Here is a 19,077-nt window from a genome sequence, read left to right on the forward strand (position 1 = left end):
GGCACAATCGTTGCTCGCGCCTTTTAACCGTTCCGTATATTCTGGATTCGGGAATAGCGTGTGAAATTCGACGGGCGACAAAAAGCGCGACACGATTTCTATTTACGGTTGCGTGTCCTCCATCGCGAAGACCGGGACGAAGCCGGCGCGGACGATCATTAGCCGAAAATTAGATTACGTAATTGGAACGTTTGTCGAAATTTCGACGGGAATTGTTTGCGATTGAAGCGTCCACGGCGGTTTACGGGGGTTAACCGTTCGCCGCATACAGGAAATGGGCGTTCTACGTCGTGTCATCGTGTGGTCGTATCGGTTACGCGAACGTATATTTGGCGCCGATATATACAGGGCGCGATGACGGAAGCAACTTAAAGCATATCGTGCTTTAATTTCTTTTCGCGCGCGCTCATCTTCCTCGTCGATTGTATCGTAACATCGAGTTCTGACAAATGAGCGATCTGAAGGGAAATAATTCTTTGTTAAATAAATTTTTTACTTTTTAATTATTATTTAATATTTAATATTAATTATTTAATAATTGCACGCACGCAAACTTATTATTATTATTATTATTATTATTACTTATTATTTATCGTAATCGTAAAATAATTAAAAATTTATATATCGTTATATTACAATATAATTTTTATTAATTATATTATTATAATATTATACAATAATATATTAATTATATTATATTATTATATATCATAATTTTTAATAATATAATTTTATCATAATTTATATATCATTTTATTATAAAATAAAAATTATTTCCCTTCAAATCGCTCGCTTGTCATGCCGTGCTGCGTGCTTGAAAACTACCGATTTCTTCGACGTCCTTTTCCTGTCGCGTTTAATTTAACGGCATGTTTCGCGGAATCGGTGATCGTCGCGTTTGTTAGTGCCTCCGGCAGCGAAATCTGAAACGTGGAGATAAAATTAAAAAAAAAATAAAAAAGAAAAAGTTCATCTTCTAGCGAAGCGAGCTTACGTTGGAATGCTCGCCGAACCATTTCGCGAAAGCTTTGACGCTCTCGAGATACGTTATACCGTCCCAGACCACATCCATCGTCTCGAGATCCGGCATCGCGTTTTCGCACCGCAGCCATCTCTCTCTCACTCGATTTCCGGGCGGTACGAATTGAAGCTTCCGGGGTATCGCGGTGCCAAACGCCATTGTTTTGGCCGGCTTACTCTCAGCTTTAGCATCTCTAATCAGGTGTTTCCTGGTCATGGCAAGCTCGCCCGCATCAGGACATTGTCTCGCTGCGGCTACCCCGTTGGGTACCATCGGCATTTCCTTCATCGACATCTGTCTCAAACAGAGACGCGCGATTAACATAATGAAACATGTCATGGGAAGAAATTCCGTGTCTTCGTCATTTCGTGACGTAATGACGTTATGAAAAAGCTTTCTACTAATAACTCTTATTTAAAGGAATATATCCCGTTTGAATCTTCGAAAAATGAGTAGATTTTCAAGATTTCTTTGCAGCGCAACGATACGATAAAAACTTTTTTTTTTAACAATATTATTAGGTACCTAAATAAATAAAAAAAATTTTTTTTTTTTAAATGTGCGGATATTTGCAGATTTATGTTTTCATATACGGTGTGTATGCTACGTTCAGACAGATTGACTTCAAATTTTTCATGCGAATTCCTAATAAGATTCCGCATCTGCTAACGAAGCCTTTTTTTTTTAAATCCGATTCAACACGTCGCCATTTTTTTATCTTTTGAAATTTTGGAAAAATCGCTTGGATACCGGATAGCCAATAAATATTTTTATTAAAAAAAGCTTGTATTTTTTATTTCGGATATGATCTACGAATATTTTCTTGCACACCGTATAACCACTTAATATTTTGAGCTCTACAAATATTCCCATAAGTTTGAAAGGAAATTTTTTTTTACGCTGAAAATTTTTATTTAACTAGTCAACAATATTGTATTAATATCGTAAAAAAATTAAAAATTTTTATCAAGTCGTTGCTCTGCAAAAAAAATCTAAAGTATGTACTCATTTTTCGAGGTTTCAAACTGGTATGTCCTCTTAAAAAAAAAAAAAAAAAAAAAAAAAAAAAAAAAAAAAAAAAAAAAAAAAAAAAAAAAAGAAGAAAGAAAGTCTAACATAAAAAACGACGCTAAATTACAATATTAATGAGATGATTGATTACGCCAAATTTTCCTTAAATATAAAATCGAATTTTTATACGATTAATTAGTCTCGATATTCGTTCGTGGAAGGAAGATTACTTTGTCCGCGAGAAGTTGGACGCAAATGCAACCGGATCGGTCATCTAATATCGCGCTAAAGTTATAATTCAAATCTCGCATATGCGTATACGTCATGTGTCATGCATCGCATCACGACATATATAGCAATTCGCTCTGCACTTTGTTCCTATCTACCTCCATCGTTCTACTGGCCTCCGCTGTAAAGTCAATTTCGAACATATCTCCGAGGACCTCCTCGTCGATGACTTTGTTGGTGCCGCCTAAATCGCGTAGCCATCCGCAAAAGTCTCGGCATATCCTGTTGGTGATATTTCTGGCTTTCGTCTCGAGGGTGGCCTCGGGATCGTAATCTTTGAGATCGTCGGCTGTTAAAGGACGCCAGGTGACAACCTGCGGATCGTGGATTGCGAAATTAGAAGACAATAATTTTATAGAGAGCGTGATGCGAGGTCGATAATGTTGTTTCGTCTCTCGTCGTACCTTGCGCCGCGGTTTCCTCAAAAAGAGAGCGTAAGGATTTGATCGCGCCCGACCTACTTTATCCTCGTCTCCTTTCGTCGAAATATCTTTGCTCGTCGGGGGATGCACCTGCGTACGTATAAAAGCTTACTTTTCCATTGATAACTCTTGATAAAGCGAATTGTGTCCCCGAGAATTCAGAATATTAAATAAAATATAGCATTTTTCTTTAATCAATTTTTGTTTAACACGAAAAATATATGGTATAAATAGAATTTGTTTTCTTATTTATAACATTTTTATTAATGGAAAATTGATCCTGAAAATTTGTTAGAAAAACCGATAGTTGTAGAACATCTCGACGCACGTACCACCAAGTCGAAGGGAATCGCCCCTTCTTCTTCTTCTTCTTCGTCTTCTTCTCGTTCTTCTTCCTCGGAAGGCAACGCGGGTGCCTTCACTCTTTTTATTCTCTTCGGATACCAAAGCGGCATGCCCAATAACGGCGCGACGAGATTGTAGGAATCGAGCGGCAGGACACGTCTTAGCAAACGGGAATTGCAAGCGGGAGGCTGTGGTGAGGAGAAAATAAGGTCAGACGGGAATTTATCGGGGTTCAGATAACGTTTCGAGTCCGCCAACAGCTTTGCTAATCTCGCGGTTAATTTAGCTCGCCTCGTCGTCGCTATCGCGTCGGCGGGCTTGTGTTGTCTCATCAGTCGCGAGGCGAATTCGTTTGCCAGAGTTTCCAGCATGTCCGCGGCTGACGCTTCCCCTCGATTCGCTCTCTCGAGAAATCGCGAAATTTCGGCGGCCGTTGACAGCGGTAGTAATTCCGTGCGCCTCTCCGAGTCAGGGAAGACCGACTCCAAATCTATCTTTTCCGCGAAAGAGATTACTTCTCCTCGCCCATCTTTCGCCTCGCCTCGAGAAATCTCGAACGTACCTCTCGCAGAATCCTTCGATAAATCCTCGATGCTCGCGCAACTGTATCCCCTCTTTAGCCCGTCTTTTGGCGAAGATTTTACGATCGGCGATATCAGTTGCCGCTCCGACTTAACTTTCAAAAGGGTCCTCGAGCTCTTTAAGGATATATCCTTCTCCTCGCCGAGTCTCTCAGGCTTTTCGCCGGCCGGTTTTAGCTGCGATTTTTCCGTCGATGCTCTTGCGACCGCAGTTTTCGCGTCGTCGTAATATTCCTCGTCAGATCTCTCCTTCGTTGTTACCGTAGTCTCCGTAAGAGCGATTCGTGATTCCATGGTGGTCGGTCTTCTGTCTTTCAAGGCTCGCAGAGGCTCCATGCTCGGTAGTAAAACTGTAGGCAGATGACAGGGCGCCATGTTTTTGTATCGCGACGGATCGTCCAGTGCCAACGGCGATGACGTCTCGTCGTCAGAAGTGTGCACTTCCGAGGACGAAATCTTCGACGGTTCCGACGATATCGAGACCGAAATGGTAGCGGCTTTCAAGCTCTTTGGATTTTTGGACAGCGAGCTTTCGACGGGCTTGGCCGTTTTATTCTTAGATTGATCGGACTCGTACTTTGGAGTCGAGATTACGGTATCTTCTTGTTCCGCTTGATGAGACGAAGATGTTGATTTGTCCGATACAGCCTCGCTTCTTTCCGGATATCTTCGCGGAATTTCTTTCTTTCCACGATATATCTTCCGTAATTCCTCGCAAAATTCCGAAAGTTCGCCGCAGCTAGACTCGCTGTCGGCTCTCGCCTCAATTTCCGTCAGCAATGTCGTTTGCGAGGGAACAGCTTTGTCGGCTTCGTCCGTCCTCCACAGGGATTTATGCATGCAGGATAAGCATCTGTCGCGGTTCCTGCGTTGAAAGCACGACACCTTTGGAATAGCATTTAAAACGCTCGCCGAACGGCTTTCCCTGATTTCGTATCCGGCGAACTTTCCACTAAAGATCTCGGCGGATCTCGCCAATGATTTCGCCGGTATCATCGAGAATCTATCGGAGCTCGTTCTCAAGAGCTTATACCGAGTACTTTGCTTCCCGATATTCGGAGCCCATGTTTTTCTCAATCTCCTCCGCATTTCGCGGAAGAAAGGGGACTCCGGGCTGCGAGTCCTGGATTCGGGACTTTCCCTCTCGGCCACGTTCGACCTGTCGTCTGTATCTACTATCGATCTGTCGCTGGAGGCGCGCGATTTCCCCGACATCTCTTCCCACATTTCGGGCTTGAAATTCAAATTCTTGCCCAGCCTCGTGTGCTTCAGAGCTTTGTACGCGCATTGTTTTGAATAATTTAAGAATTCCCGCGTCTTCCTATCGACCGTCCTCGTAGATTGCGTTTGAATATTAGGTATTGTATCCTGTCATTTTGATTCATCGATAAATCTTCTCCGAGTTTTAGGAATGTTGTTTGAATATTTCTGTAATTTTGGACATTTTGTTATTAATTTATCAGATGATGTCTTGATTTTGCTTTGAGGCTGAAACGATTTTGAAAACGCAGCTTTTATATCTTTCGCGTTCCTTTTCTCTTTTCTTGATTTTTTGCTAAGAGAAAATTTAAAATCTGATGCGAGAAAATCGGATCTAACATTACGTTGTTTATCCAGTATATTATCCTCTTTAAGTTCTATCTTTGCAATTTCGTTTGCGGTTAAATCAATAACATTATCCGGATAATACGCAAGTTTTTTTCGTGGCGAAGTAATCCCTTTAATCTTTTGGTTTTTGGCAGGAAATATTTTGCTTTTAATTTTATCGTATTTATTACAAGCATTCTGCAAAAACGGCAATTTAATCAATTTCTGATCCGATAACACGCTAGTTCTCGGATCGTCTCTCAAATACTTCTCGATATCGTCGTCGAAAATTTTTATGGCAGGCTCGTGTTTGTGAAAGGGACACGTTTTTCTCGAATACACTTTCACGTCCCCTGATCCGTCATACGACGTAATAGAATTTTCGAAAGGAACATCTAAGGACTCTGATTCTCTGCATGAATCTACTTTTTTTATCGTACATTTATTTTCAACAATAACGTCTTGTTCCCCCGCGTCTATTTCCGCGATCGTAACTGCATTGCTTTTGGATATCTTCTTTAATGGCGTGGGAGGGGAAATTTTAACTATCGGTTCTATGTTAGGACGAGTATTCTCATCGTCTCTTTTTGGGGGGATACCTGCCGCTTTAGAGGATTTCTGATCTACGAGAAGTACGCTCTCGTCGAAGCCTTGGGAAGTGCGAGGAGTGTCAAAATCTACGATATCGCAAAGTTCTATTTCTGAATCGTGCAAGGTAGAAATGATAGGAAGATAGAACGATTTTGGAAATGGATCCCTTACTCTAATCAACCTTTTTTCTTCATCGTCGCAAAACTTCTTCCAGTACGTTCTTGTCTTAGGAAAATGACAGTCCCATCTGTAGCAAGGTTATACATTATCAATGAGATAAAAAATTATGTAATAATAATCTAACAAAAAGTACTTAATACTTGTAGATTTAATCATTAATTATCTTACGGTTATTTCTTGTCAAGTACTAAAGGACTGAATTAATAAGTAATATAATTAACGAATAAGTTTATCTAATGCTTGAAAATTATATTTATAGCGAAAACGTATATGAGTTTTTATACTAATATTTCTTGTGTATTTACGTATTATTTGTATATTTAATTAACGTACTTTATTCCATCTACAACGCGTAGTTTATTCATCGCGTAGCCATGTCTGGACTGCTTCGGTCTTGATGGATGAGACATCCCGTAGAATTTTATGATATTGTTCACACCTCTGTAATAGATGGATGAGGTTGCTTGCAATAATAAAATTTTTACATTTAATTAAACCGCATTTTCCGGTGGCATCCGACGTGATCGTCGACATGGGCTCTACTGAAGGTATCCAGTTTTATTATCGATCAAACAAATTGGGGAAATACAGTAAAGCACTGCGGGATATTATTTCCATGACGAGCTTCTGGATACTAGGAAGAGATGGTGATACTTCCTTCTGAAGTTTCGTATTGATCGCCCGTGGATTGTCGAGTTCTATACCATCGACTGACGTTCAACGCCTCCTCGGGTTTACTCTTCACGATTGTCGCTCTTTTCAAGGGATGATTAAAATTGTATCTCTTGCGGATAATACTCAAAAGACATATTAAATTGTTATCTCGTTAAGATTCAAACGTTTCCAAGGATAACCCAAAATTTATTCTAAAAAATCTATACATCATTTATATATTTTATACATTCGTATAAATACGAAATGCCCATATAAATTTTGATAAATATAAAACGAGCAATTTTATTTTCATTATTAGTTCCTTTTTTCAGCGAGATAAGAGAACAAGAGAAATAGTAGAATTTGCATTAAATTTTCGATTATCGGTGATTTATTATCTTTACATCATTTATATTTTGAAAAATAAGTCGAATGAAAAGTGTATAAAATAAATTTTTTCGCAATTTTTTTTTTTATAGAAAAGAAGAAAATATATTTTCAAGTATATAATTATTTTAATTGTAAGAGCAAGACATATCTTTCTGAAACGGGCATTATGTAATTATGTAACTTTGGGGTATATCAACTGCCAACTAATAAGCTGCAGTGTAAATTATGGCAACCGTAGGAACTTGGAAACTTCCAACGAGCCCGCATATGTATCTATTTCGCTATAAATGGAATGCATTGCGCTGACAAATAAGTTACATATATATGTATAAATAATTACACATATACAATTACACGCGACGAGCAGTTTACACTAACATTTGCATTGTGTTACGTTGATGTAACGGGACAAGATGCTGCTTGCTATCTTATTTCCTTCATCCCAGCTGTCGCCAAATTCCGTTCCGATCGAATGACTCGATGTACTTTGCGTATTCAAGGCGAAGGGACAATCGAATAAAAATAATTATTTAGAATAAAAAAACCGATCTTATACAACGTAATATTAAAATAAATAGCTTTGAAAAATTTTATCCCCAAATATCGCGTCGTAATTCTTTTAGAATTTTCCCAGATATAATGTAAAAATAAAAATTGTATTCTTCGAAAACGTTCTATCATCAAAATAATAATACTTTTTATTATTAAAATATTTTCGATCATCCGCGAACAAAATGCTAGATTTATAAAAAATTATTTAAATTTAAAAAAATTTTATTTCATTTTTATACCATATTCGCGAAATAAATAGGGATACGCGGATCGCAGCGTCGTAGAGGATAATAGAAATATTTTCGCGGAATTTGTTAAAGCGTGGATTTTATTCAGCTTTGCCAACGATTAAACGCGAATCCGTTGCGTCGCATCGTTCGCTCAGTCTATCGACGATCTTTCGGTGTGTCGCGGCTCCGGAGGAAATCGATGCATGTTTCGAGTTCTCGCTCGTGAAATCCCGGGGTCTTTGATTTGCGAGAGTATATTGGAGTAACTGGAATGAGTAATTCGCGGTTCGGTAGAGTTTGACAGTTCGCTAAAAAGCACTCCGCGTACGCGAAAGGCGCTTGACAGTCAGGAGAATGCGTGTACGCGGAGTACATTACGCGCTGTTCGTGTAACCGCGTGACATAACGACACTCATCGCTAGCATTATCGAACAACTGAAGACGTAGAGAGATATTTTCGTAATATTAAAATAATCGGAGATTATATTTTTTCAAGCGTCACAACATCCCTCTTCTCTTACGCTCTTCTGCATTTCTTGGCATTAGCATTCCTTCTTTATCTCTTTTCTATTTAGGGTTGCACGAGATATCAATACTAATCTTGACATTGTCACTGTCTTGTCTTGTCTCGAAATTTGATCAAGACAAGATTTTTAATTAGTTATTAAGACAATATCAAGACTAGGATTGTCAAGATTATTGATTTAAAAAGAAAGCTAATATATGTAATGTGTGTAAATTAGATGAGAAAAAATTACTATATTATACAAATTTAAAAAATGTTAGTTAATAAATAAAAATATTTATTCTCCGTTCCAATTATTAATTATAAGTTTGAGTCTCTAACTAAATAATTGTCGAATATTCTATAATGTTTATTTTGTTTATTGTATTAATTATCTCTAAATTTGTTAATAAATATTTTTATTTATAATAAAATCTCTAAATTTGTTAATAAATATTTTTATTTATAATAAAAATATTTATTAACAAATTTAGAGATAATTAATACAATAAACAAAATAAACAATATAGAATATTCGACGATTATTTAGTTATATATACAATATATATATATAGTGTTTCGAAAAGTAAACGAATGACTTATGAATGATTATACAATATATTATAAAGATTATGTTAAATATTATTTTAAACAATCGTTTAGTATTAGATAAAAATTGTTAATAAAATTGAAAACATGACAATACAAGATGAGATATTTGCTATCAAGATTCACTCAAGACCAATACAAAATTTAAGAAAAAATGTCTTGTACGACTCTACTTCTCTTACGGTCTCAATTTAAAAAAAATTGTTTTACTATGACAATAAAAGACACTTATTTAAATTGAAAATATTCAAGCTTAATACGATATTAATTTCACGTAATCGTGGAATATATTAATGTCCACGAACACATGTAATTTACTTTGCAAAATAACTCATTAAATTTTGTAAACGTATATGATATAAAACATAAACATTTCATAGAAATGCGCCACGTCATCAGGAACTCCATTAGTGGACGGCAATGTGCGACACGTTTTGTATTTCGAGACGCGTGCGTGTGTTAAATATGAGAGCCGGTCATCTGACCCAGTCGTGCAGAAGCCTCGGGAATATTTGAGTAGCGAATGTCTAAGTAGCATCCTCGGATATCAGGCTGTCTGATACTCTGACAACGGGGTTCGTCGACAGCGTGTAAAATTAATCCTGGGCGTGACAATGATAGCGAGAAACTCACCGGAAAATTACATATGTTTTCCACATCAGACGGAGGAATAATTGCATCGGTCGGGAATGCAAGTTTCGTGTTTCCGGAATATAAATTCTGATTAGACGTCCTATAATGTCATAAGCTTACGAAACCGTGCACGTTACGGAAAGGTTTATTACGGCGAACCTAATAAAGTTTGAAAAGCCATTATAAAAAAAAAAATTTTAGCTTGACAAATTTTTGACAAAAATTAAATTCAAAAATCGTACCATTTGATTTTGGCGTGAAATTTCCCAGCGATCAAACGTCGCAATTTAATCGTAGATGAAATTCGTCAGACATATTACGGGTGCCCTTACGTTGCTCCTTCTAGGGAAGGGCATGATAATCAGCCGGCGCCTTCTTCGTGGCGGCCAGCCTTCGTGTCTTACGAAATGTCGCGGAGTCTGATTAATTTGATACCTCTGTCAATGAAAATGTGGATTATTAGAAATAATTATTTAACTCCGTTGAAATTTTATTTAAAAATTTATTTTCCGCAAAAGGATGTTGAGTATACAAATATCAATTTTAAAAAATGCGACAATTAAGATTATTAATTGGAAGTTTGAAGTTTTCGAATTCTTGCATTAAACGCATTTTAATATTGTATAAATTACAAGTTAGTTATATTAGAATTAATAATCAATATCAAATATAACATAAATAAAAAGCAAATTTATTATTAAAAAATTTATGTCAATATTTTTATTTTCTATTTCAATAATATTTCTGCTATCGGTAACTCATTGTTTGATTGCAGATCGTCAACTGCAAAAATAAACATTGTTTAATAATGAATGGTTGATGGTGCGACTAAAATTGATTTAATTTTTGAAAATAGGGGTTACTTTTAAGAGATTTTTATTTTTATTTTTAAATAAAAGCAATAGTTACTTTGTATAGATACTTTGAAATAAACTTTCCATTTATTCATAATAAGTATGCAAAACTATATTTTGCGAAAATATATTATTTATCACGTGGAAAAATTAAAGTGAATTTAACGAATTCTTATTCGTCGGCTTTTTCATTCGAGAAATTAGAAAATGCCAAAAACAAAATTGTCCACTCGAAACATGTATTATATTTCTCCGCGAAATGACGTAACAATCTTTAAAACTTGTAAAGCCCGTAAAACGCATACAAACACGTCGCGCAAGCGCACAAAATGTTTGAACGAACGAATAAACATTTGACGATACAATCGGTTTCTGCAAATTCTCTAATTATTTCATCACACGTACGATACGTGTGCGCTTATTCGAAATACCGTCGAGGAAGCGTGAAAAAATTTTCAAGCGCACAAAACCAATAGTTAGTCGCCACACACGGAGTAATTACAACTTTTCCGCGCTAATGCTAAACTGATTGGGAAATACCGTCTGGATGCATGGTTGCTCGCTCGTTCACATATACATAGAAACACACACACACACACACACACGCATACATACAATCTAGCAGAATGAATTTGAGAATCGGTCGGAGCACGGGAAAACGAGATTAGGCGACTAACTTCGTTTGCCAGAACCAATCAGCAGGCCCAAGAATCTCAACTTGGCTCGAGTACATTCTTCTTGAATTAAGATGATTTCCGCCATGTAAGTTAGCGATCGAAATAATTGTCTACCGTCTATCTACGTCTCGAGATTCGAGAAACGTATTAATTAATTCCGCAACTTAGTTATTTAAATTTATTATTATTCAAATTTATTATCGTTCAAATTTATTATTATTATTCAAATTTAAATTTCTCTAAAAAGTGAATTACAAATTTTTCCCACAGATATGTATTTTTACACCGCGACTTTAATATCGCGCTAGATTTTGTAGAGTTAATCAAAAGGGATGAAAATGATAATTTTCACGTCAGCGGAGAGGATTTTGTAAAAAGCGCGCGGCGAAAGTGCTTTTTCCTTAATCGTCGCTCGTAAACGCCGGCGAATATACCCGATTATGGAAAATTCCCCCGTACAACCCTTCTTTTCTCTTAGGAGTCCCTTTATCCCTTTCTTCTCCCCTCTCCTCCCCCCTCTCTTGTTACTGTTTTACGCGTCTCTTTAGCCGGACGTCTTACGTCCGGCTCGCGAGAGGAGATTTGGCAGGATCGGTGTATCTCGCAAACTATACAGGCACGTCGAGATCGTCGTTGACGGGAGTCCGGGGGAGATCGGTCGTAGAACGCGCGGAGTAACGCGAGGTCGAATCAGAGGAGAGAATGGACCACCCTCTGTTATCAGCTGGAGCCAGCCACCTTCCCAAGCCGACAAATTACTACATCCCCCGCCAGCGCCCATTCTGGTACCAAATCAAGCCGATCCCCCGCTCCCCCCCCCCACCCTACCATCCTACGAGCACACCCGCGCTCGGGCTGCTCCCGGGGCTCTCGTGTCTCTTCCCATGTCCCATCTCCTCTGCGTTTCTTGGCGCCAGCTGCCACTGGTGCCAAGGTCAAAGTAACGCGGTGGTACATTACGGTGTAAAAGCCCCCGACTTGGAAATTAGGAGCCTCGTAATTCTCGGTATTTAATTCTGCGTGGAGAAAAAGCTTCAACGCGTCGCGCCCTATCGCAATTTTGAGGGAACTCGCCGTGTTTTCTTTCCACGCGGATCGCGGTAACGTAAACAGGATAAAATTTAATTAACTTAGAACATGGGGAGGATGGTTATAACTTATGCAATTTACATTGCCTAGATACTAGCTCTAGATGCCAAGGCAATTTGTTGGGGGGGGGGAAAAAAAAATGATTTCTGCTTTCTCCTGGGCTTTCCATTTTCTTCGGAGCGGAATGAAAATTTTCTATCCATGAAGGTATCGTTAATAAACTTTCCTCAACTATTTCTCTCTCTCTTTCTCGTCTGCCGACATAGTGCATGGAGACGTCGCGAGCGGGAAAACGACGGGATAAGGGGCGTCTTCTACAAGGGCGGATAAGGTGGGATGACGCCGAAACGTATGACCTCTGATTTATAAAGGAAATAATTTCGTAGGAGCAATCCTTTACGTCGAGTACCCGGAATATGCGAGAGAGAGAGAGAGAGAGATAAAGAGTAGCCGCATGGCCGCTCAGCTCCCTTAAAATTCATTACCTCGACTAATAGCGACGTTTAATATCTGGTCGCAGGCCGGACGTTTTACGGTAGATCACTCCAATACACGGAAGCTATGACGATATCTCCGGTACCGCCGTCAACGATTCCACCCGCAACTTCTTAACATTTCTATCTCTTCGCTTCTTAACATTTTTATTTATTTCAATTTTTCTGTTTCTAGTTATTCTTTTATATATTATAATTCCGGGGGAGCGGAGATAAATTACTTAAAAAAGATGTTATGGAAAATAAAATATAGCCTAATCATTTCGATATCTATGTAAAATTATTAATTTATCTCTTTATTTACGTACTGATATAATTTTTTTTTTTTTTTTTTTTTTTTATCAATAAGAAATGCAAAGAAAAGATCACGTCCATTGCGGTTGGATTGGACCATGTGACGATATGATATCAATAAATAATGGATCTATAAAGGAAGGACAAATCATGATTTAAAATGTATTTGAAATTTTTCAAGATAATTACAACTAAAATTGTTAATAAAATATTGTTATAAAAATAATTATTTCTATACGAATGTAGTTGATCTGTGTACATAAAGAATATAATTAGCATTTATTAGTATTTATATTATGAAATTAATTATCAAAGTGCTTCTTGCAATCTCATAATAATTACAAGTTTCATTAACATTCGCAAGGCCATCTCATTGTTATCGATATAGCTCGAATAAGATTTTTTTCAATTACTTCTGTCTAAGGCTCCTCAAATTGAATATTCATTGAATTACTAATATTGCTTTATTTTTGCGATCTATTTATTTGAATATGATTAATGATTTAAAATGAAAGATCTATCTCTCTCTTTTAAAATTGGTTCATTTGTTATATTTTATTAAAATTGATTTAATTTTTTAATTTTTAAGGGATGTAAATCATTTTAAAATTTTTTGTTAAACCTGGTTCATACGATTTAACGAATTTAAAGCTGAGAATATTTAATAGATTCAATGTTTAAAGAGAGTGATACTCTATGCCGAAAAACATAATCCGTAATATTTACAAATGTATGTTTAAAAAATACACTCTTATATATAATATATATATATATGTATAATTTTTCTCTTATAAAAAATTTTATTAAAAATCCTTTGCTTAAATTCAAGCCGCAATTGTATATTGTAAAATGTGTAAACAAACGGCAATATTGACGCTATTACCTAATTAAACATAACGAAAACATTAAATATATAAACAATCGATCTTATATTAAAAAAAATTCGAATCTGTAAAAATTCTCTTTCAATCGATGATTTGTTTCTTCCGGAATTATGTATACATATATATATCGGATTTAATTTAAATAAAAAAAATGCAATGTCGGACAGAGTATTTGAATGGAGCCAAAAATAGAGATACGACTGTAATCAAACGAGAAATAACTCTAATCGTGCGCGACAGAAGAGTACGAGTCCTAACACAACATAAAATCTTTAGTTATCGCACGAGCGTGTCAATCGATTTAGAGAGTGTTTCTCTTTTTTTTTTTTCGCCGTGACGTTTAATTTAAAGCGCCAATTTGGCATTGGCCTCGGCTAATAGGCAATTACATCGCAATCCTCCATTAATTAGTCGAACCTTGTTACAGACGCGCGCCACGCGCTCGGAAAAAACATGAACGCGCGTTGACACAATTAGCTCTCGCGCGTTCGTCTCGCGTGCGAGCTTTTTCGAAATTCAGTTTCGCCCATGTATATGTATATCGCGCTCGATTGCGCGACGTAGCCGCTCGTTTGCAGCGACCATCTAGCCCGCGTATTTAGATGTACGCGTCCGAGGACGTTTTTCAGAACGTGGAGAATTTTGCATTTTACGGCGCGAATTTTTCCTTCCCTTCGCCGGTTCTCTTCGTTGTCCCGAGATGCTCGGCTTTCGCGCGATAGCTCGCGGCGTATCGTGCTAAATCTTTTAATTTCTTTCCACAGGCCGCTCGTGCGTTCCGAGATGGAGATAATAAAAACTCCGACGTGTCTAATACCCGTATTCATAGTCCGTCTCCTTGAGGAATAAGAATTCCTTGTTCCTCATTTCATAAACTTTCCTTGACCGAACAAGGAATCTTATTGGCTCCCTTATCTCAAGGAGTGATGCGACCTTTTTTAGCAGACGATACGCAGAATATAACCAAATATAACCTCCAAAAGTTAGTTTCGTTACATTTATGGTTTTGTGGTTATTTGTTCTCGCGCTCTCAAACTGAAAGTGTATAAAGGAAAAAGGGATAATGGACAATGAATTTTTAAATGATTCTGACGATGGATTTGAAGACGAAAATCCAGAGAATCGGATTCTGTGGCGGATTTCGAAAAGATACATTCGCCATTGGGAAAATCCCGTGGAATTTTTTGAAGATACGAAAAAGTTTTCATATGTATTATATGAAATTAGTTGCAGGCAGCATAAAACGGTGCTGCCTCCAGTCGGTCACTAATACCCGTATTCATAGTCCGTCCTTGAGGAATAAAGATTCCTTGTTCCTCGTTCCACGTTTCATAAACTTTCCTTGACCGAACAAGGAATCTTATTGGCTCCCTTATCTCAAGGAAGGTCACGAGCTTCCTTGAGGAGTGATGCGACCTTTTTAGCAGACGATACGCAGAATATAACCAAATATAACCTCCAAAAGTTAGTTTCGTTACATTTGTGGTTATTTGTTGTCGCGCTCTCAAACTGAAAGTGTATAAAGGAAAAAGGGATAATGGACAATGAATTTTTAAATGATTCTGACGATGGATTTGAAGACGAAAATCCAGAGAATCGGATTCTGTGGCGGATTTCGAAAAGATACATTCGCCATTGGGAAAATCCCGTGGAATTTTTTGAAGATACGAAAAAGTTTTCATATGTATTATATGAAATTAGTTGCAGGCAGCATAAAACGGCGCTGCCTCCAGTCGGTCACTAAAAATCCCTAAAATATTCCTTCCTTCTGAAAGGGAGACTCGAGGTCCATCTATGAAACAAGGTGGCCTTGCGGATTCAAGGAATCCTTCATGGAGGCTTCCTTCGTCCTTAAAATAAGGAAGGACTATGAATACGGGTAATAAGTCTTCTGCTCTTGGTACTTTGCGTGTTACATGAGGGGGATGCTTGATTTTAAGTACCGTCAAGAGAAATAACAAAGGGAATTGATTGAGATCTTTGGAAACTGGAAGAAAGATCTTTTTTTTACTCTCTTTGACGCTTTTTTTCCATGAGATTAATTTATATCGCAAGTTTCGCCTCGAAGATGTTTGTTTTTTCTTCTTTTTCGAAAAAAGACAATGAAATAGCTTCTTAATATACGTTAATGCGTTTGTAAAATAGTATAGACGTACTTTTATTATTATATTTTATTGACCGTATTAGTAATCGGATTGAATTCTTTGGGGATTATTTTCGCTATATATAATAAAAGGAAGAGGAAAGAAAGCGAAACGTCTCTGCACATTTTGCGCAGCGAGAAGGAGAAGACGCTGCGTTCGTCCGTTTCGAAGAAAGCGACGGGGAAAAAAGGAATAAGGAAGTTGATGAAATATTGGAGAGCGGATTACGCGGGACAATATTCTCTTGTAAACTGTTTCTCTCGTCCACTCCCTCCGTCGCCAAATAGATATCGGTAGTACGTACCCCGTCGCCTATCATCTTTTCTCGTTATCTTCATCACCCTCTCATCTCTATTTTTCTGTTTATCACTATACTTGTTCATTTTACTTTATATATATATATGTGTGTGTGTGTTTCTAGATATTTTCCTTATTTTGTTAAATATTTTTAACACATTATATAAATATAATTTGTTTCTGACAGTCTGGTGCGTATCAAGATCATCTCTTTTTGTGAAATAAACCCGTTCGACGTTCGATTCTAAAATCGTCGGAGTATAATCTGAATTACATGGACGTTTCGAGGAGAATTTATCGGCAGGTGGACGTGCCAAATCGTCGAACACTTCTCACCGGGTAGGTCGACCAGATGAACGGCAAAGTTGGCGATGTTCCGGAAACGTCGGCGGCGATCTCGCGTGGGTTTATTTAAATTAAGGAGCGAATTACGCGAGACGATGTGATATCGAGGATCGATACGTGAACGCGAACGTACCTCGCGATGTGTCGGGATTCCGGGCCGTTTGTCAATATCGCCAGGAGCGTTTGCTCGTCGATTTTTAATAAACGACTCTCCCCTGAGCACATCCTTTCTCGGCAATTTTCTCCCCGCAATTAAATCGGCAGGGAAAAGACTCGGACGAAAGACAAGAATCGTTCGGTTCGTCTCTTCTTCCTTTTTTTTTTTTCCCACTTGGACGAGATTCGCTTCCGGTCGAAGCTACCAACCAGCACGTTCGTGTATTAATATCTCGCGAGGTAGACCTTTTTTTTTTTTTTTTTAAATATCCGTTTTGAGACTTTATATAGGCGGATTACGAGGATAACCGCGATTTACGATACCTCTATTCACCGTTGATCGTTTTGTCGGAGACTCGACTCGTCGATTGTTACAGGCGAATTTCGTATGGGATTAAGCACGAATTATTATGAATATTTATATCGGCGTATACCATTGTATACTTTATGAATTTATTTCAATGCTCGATAAACTCAATTTTCCCGCGAATACATTTATCTCTGGCCGATCATTATTCAATTATAGAGTGACGGTATTACATACAATTGTAATTTCAATCTTTCACAATATATACGTCGTTGCAATAATAAAATACGTCGCGATTGTTAAAAGAGAGATATCTGTTTTCTTCATCCTCTTGAAAACTAATATTTTAGATTCAACGCATTTCTGAAAGATTCGTCGATTTAATTAAGCAACATTTTCCCTACCTATTTTGCCGGAGTTTGTCGGAGTTTTCAACGTTCTTGAATACCGACCCCGCCCCCGTCATCTTCCCGTTCTCTTCTTTTTTCTTTCCCCGAATGCTTGTTAAACGGGTAGTTATCGGCGGAATATTGACGGCTATGAAAGCCGAGAATGGCCACGGTGACGACCATTAGCCAAGTTTTACCGCTCGCTCATCCCCCGCGACGCGAATTTCACCGAAATTCCAACGCATTGTCGCAACTCGAGCAGAGAGAAAGGCAAGGGGAAAGAGAGAGAGAGAGAAAAAAAAGTAGAAATAACATACGACTCCACGGACTGGCGTCGTGACGTTTATTAGACATTAAGTAGTAATACCCGCGAACACGTCGGACGGGACTAGTCCGGGTAATAAGGGACGGGTTAGGAGAGCCGTCATACTAATTGTAGTAATTCCGGCATCCACTTTGGATATTTAATTAAGTTTCCGCTGACAAGCATCTACTTAGTGGAGTGAGCGCGCGAAAGGAGAGAGTGGGAAGGAAGGGGAGAAGGGAGGGGAGGTAGAGAGAGAGAGAGAGAGAGACTTCTTACCCTTCCTTCCCTGATATACCGCCTCGTTTCCGTCAACCTATCCTCGTCGTCGTCATCGCTTAGAGCTGCCAACAACGTAACCTACCGATCTGCTTAACTGCCGGTTCGAAACCCGCGCTGCTCGCTAATTATTTAGCGTATTCACGTACACACACGCACACGCACACACATATACCGTCGGCTCTCTCGTGTCCACCGGAGAAAAGATAACGAGTCCGCGATCTCCACCCCTTCTCCACCCTCCCGTTGTCTGGCCGGGAAAAATTTCATCCTGCTGCGACAATTGCATCGCGGACGAACCGACGAGATGGAACGCCATATATCTCGTCCGTGTGTCTAATTACGTCACCAAATAACGCAGATATGAACAATGCGGACGCGGGATAAGCCGCCTATAATCGTCGCCGTAGCGAGGACGAGAGGCGAGAGTAATTTCGCATTATTGATTGGCGATGATAATTGAGGAAGAATTCATCCTCTTTCGCTACGATCGAATTATTACATTTGTCCGGGTTGTTTCTAATTTTCTCGTGTTATTTCACGAGAATGCGATGTACAATAGGTACTTTTCTCATCGATATCTAACGATATCCGTGCCCCGATGACTCGAAGCACTGGTTTCTCTCGCAGGCATTCTTCGATGCAGTAATTTATAAATGACGTGTCTGGTAAAAAGGGAGAGAGAGAGAGAGAAAGATACATAGCTACCTAAATATCGTGGCGGACGATCTTTCTTCGCGGCCGGAAAAGGCGGTATTCCTTCTATCATCTATTGTCCGAGCGCCAAGATTTTAGTGGGGCAGTATATAAGAGGAGGCAGACAGACACACACGAATGCGGTCTTCTTCCCATTCGATTCTGTAAAGTATGAAGCTATCAAGGGCAATGGTCCGAGAAGGTCGGCGCAATTACCGATAACTCTTTGACATGCTTCGCCTTCCCCGTTTCCTCTTTGCCGCTCGAGA

The 19,077-nt window shown here is 38.4% G+C and overlaps 2 protein-coding genes across 3 annotated transcripts in view; one reads left to right on the forward strand and one right to left on the reverse strand.

The window, feature by feature from the left end:
* Scgdelta (sarcoglycan delta) overlaps positions 1-19,077 on the forward strand; it is a 306,288-nt gene that overhangs the window by 38,747 nt on the left and 248,464 nt on the right. The gene's annotated exons all lie outside the window — the stretch shown is intronic.
* On the reverse strand, positions 745-4,969 carry LOC138942640 (uncharacterized). Its single transcript, XM_070313014.1, has 5 exons — positions 3,075-4,969; positions 2,725-2,832; positions 2,419-2,634; positions 995-1,315; positions 745-923 (listed from the first exon to the last, which is right to left on the reverse strand). The coding sequence occupies exons 1-5, from the start codon at positions 4,893-4,895 to the stop codon at positions 822-824; spliced, it is 2,568 nt and encodes an 855-aa protein (XP_070169115.1). The 5' UTR covers positions 4,896-4,969; the 3' UTR covers positions 745-821.

The sequence above is a fragment of the Polyergus mexicanus genome, unplaced genomic scaffold (genome assembly GCF_030449975.1).
Source record: "Polyergus mexicanus isolate NDT 795.1 unplaced genomic scaffold, iyPolMexi1.0 SCAF_23, whole genome shotgun sequence".
Taxonomy (NCBI): domain Eukaryota; kingdom Metazoa; phylum Arthropoda; class Insecta; order Hymenoptera; family Formicidae; genus Polyergus; species Polyergus mexicanus.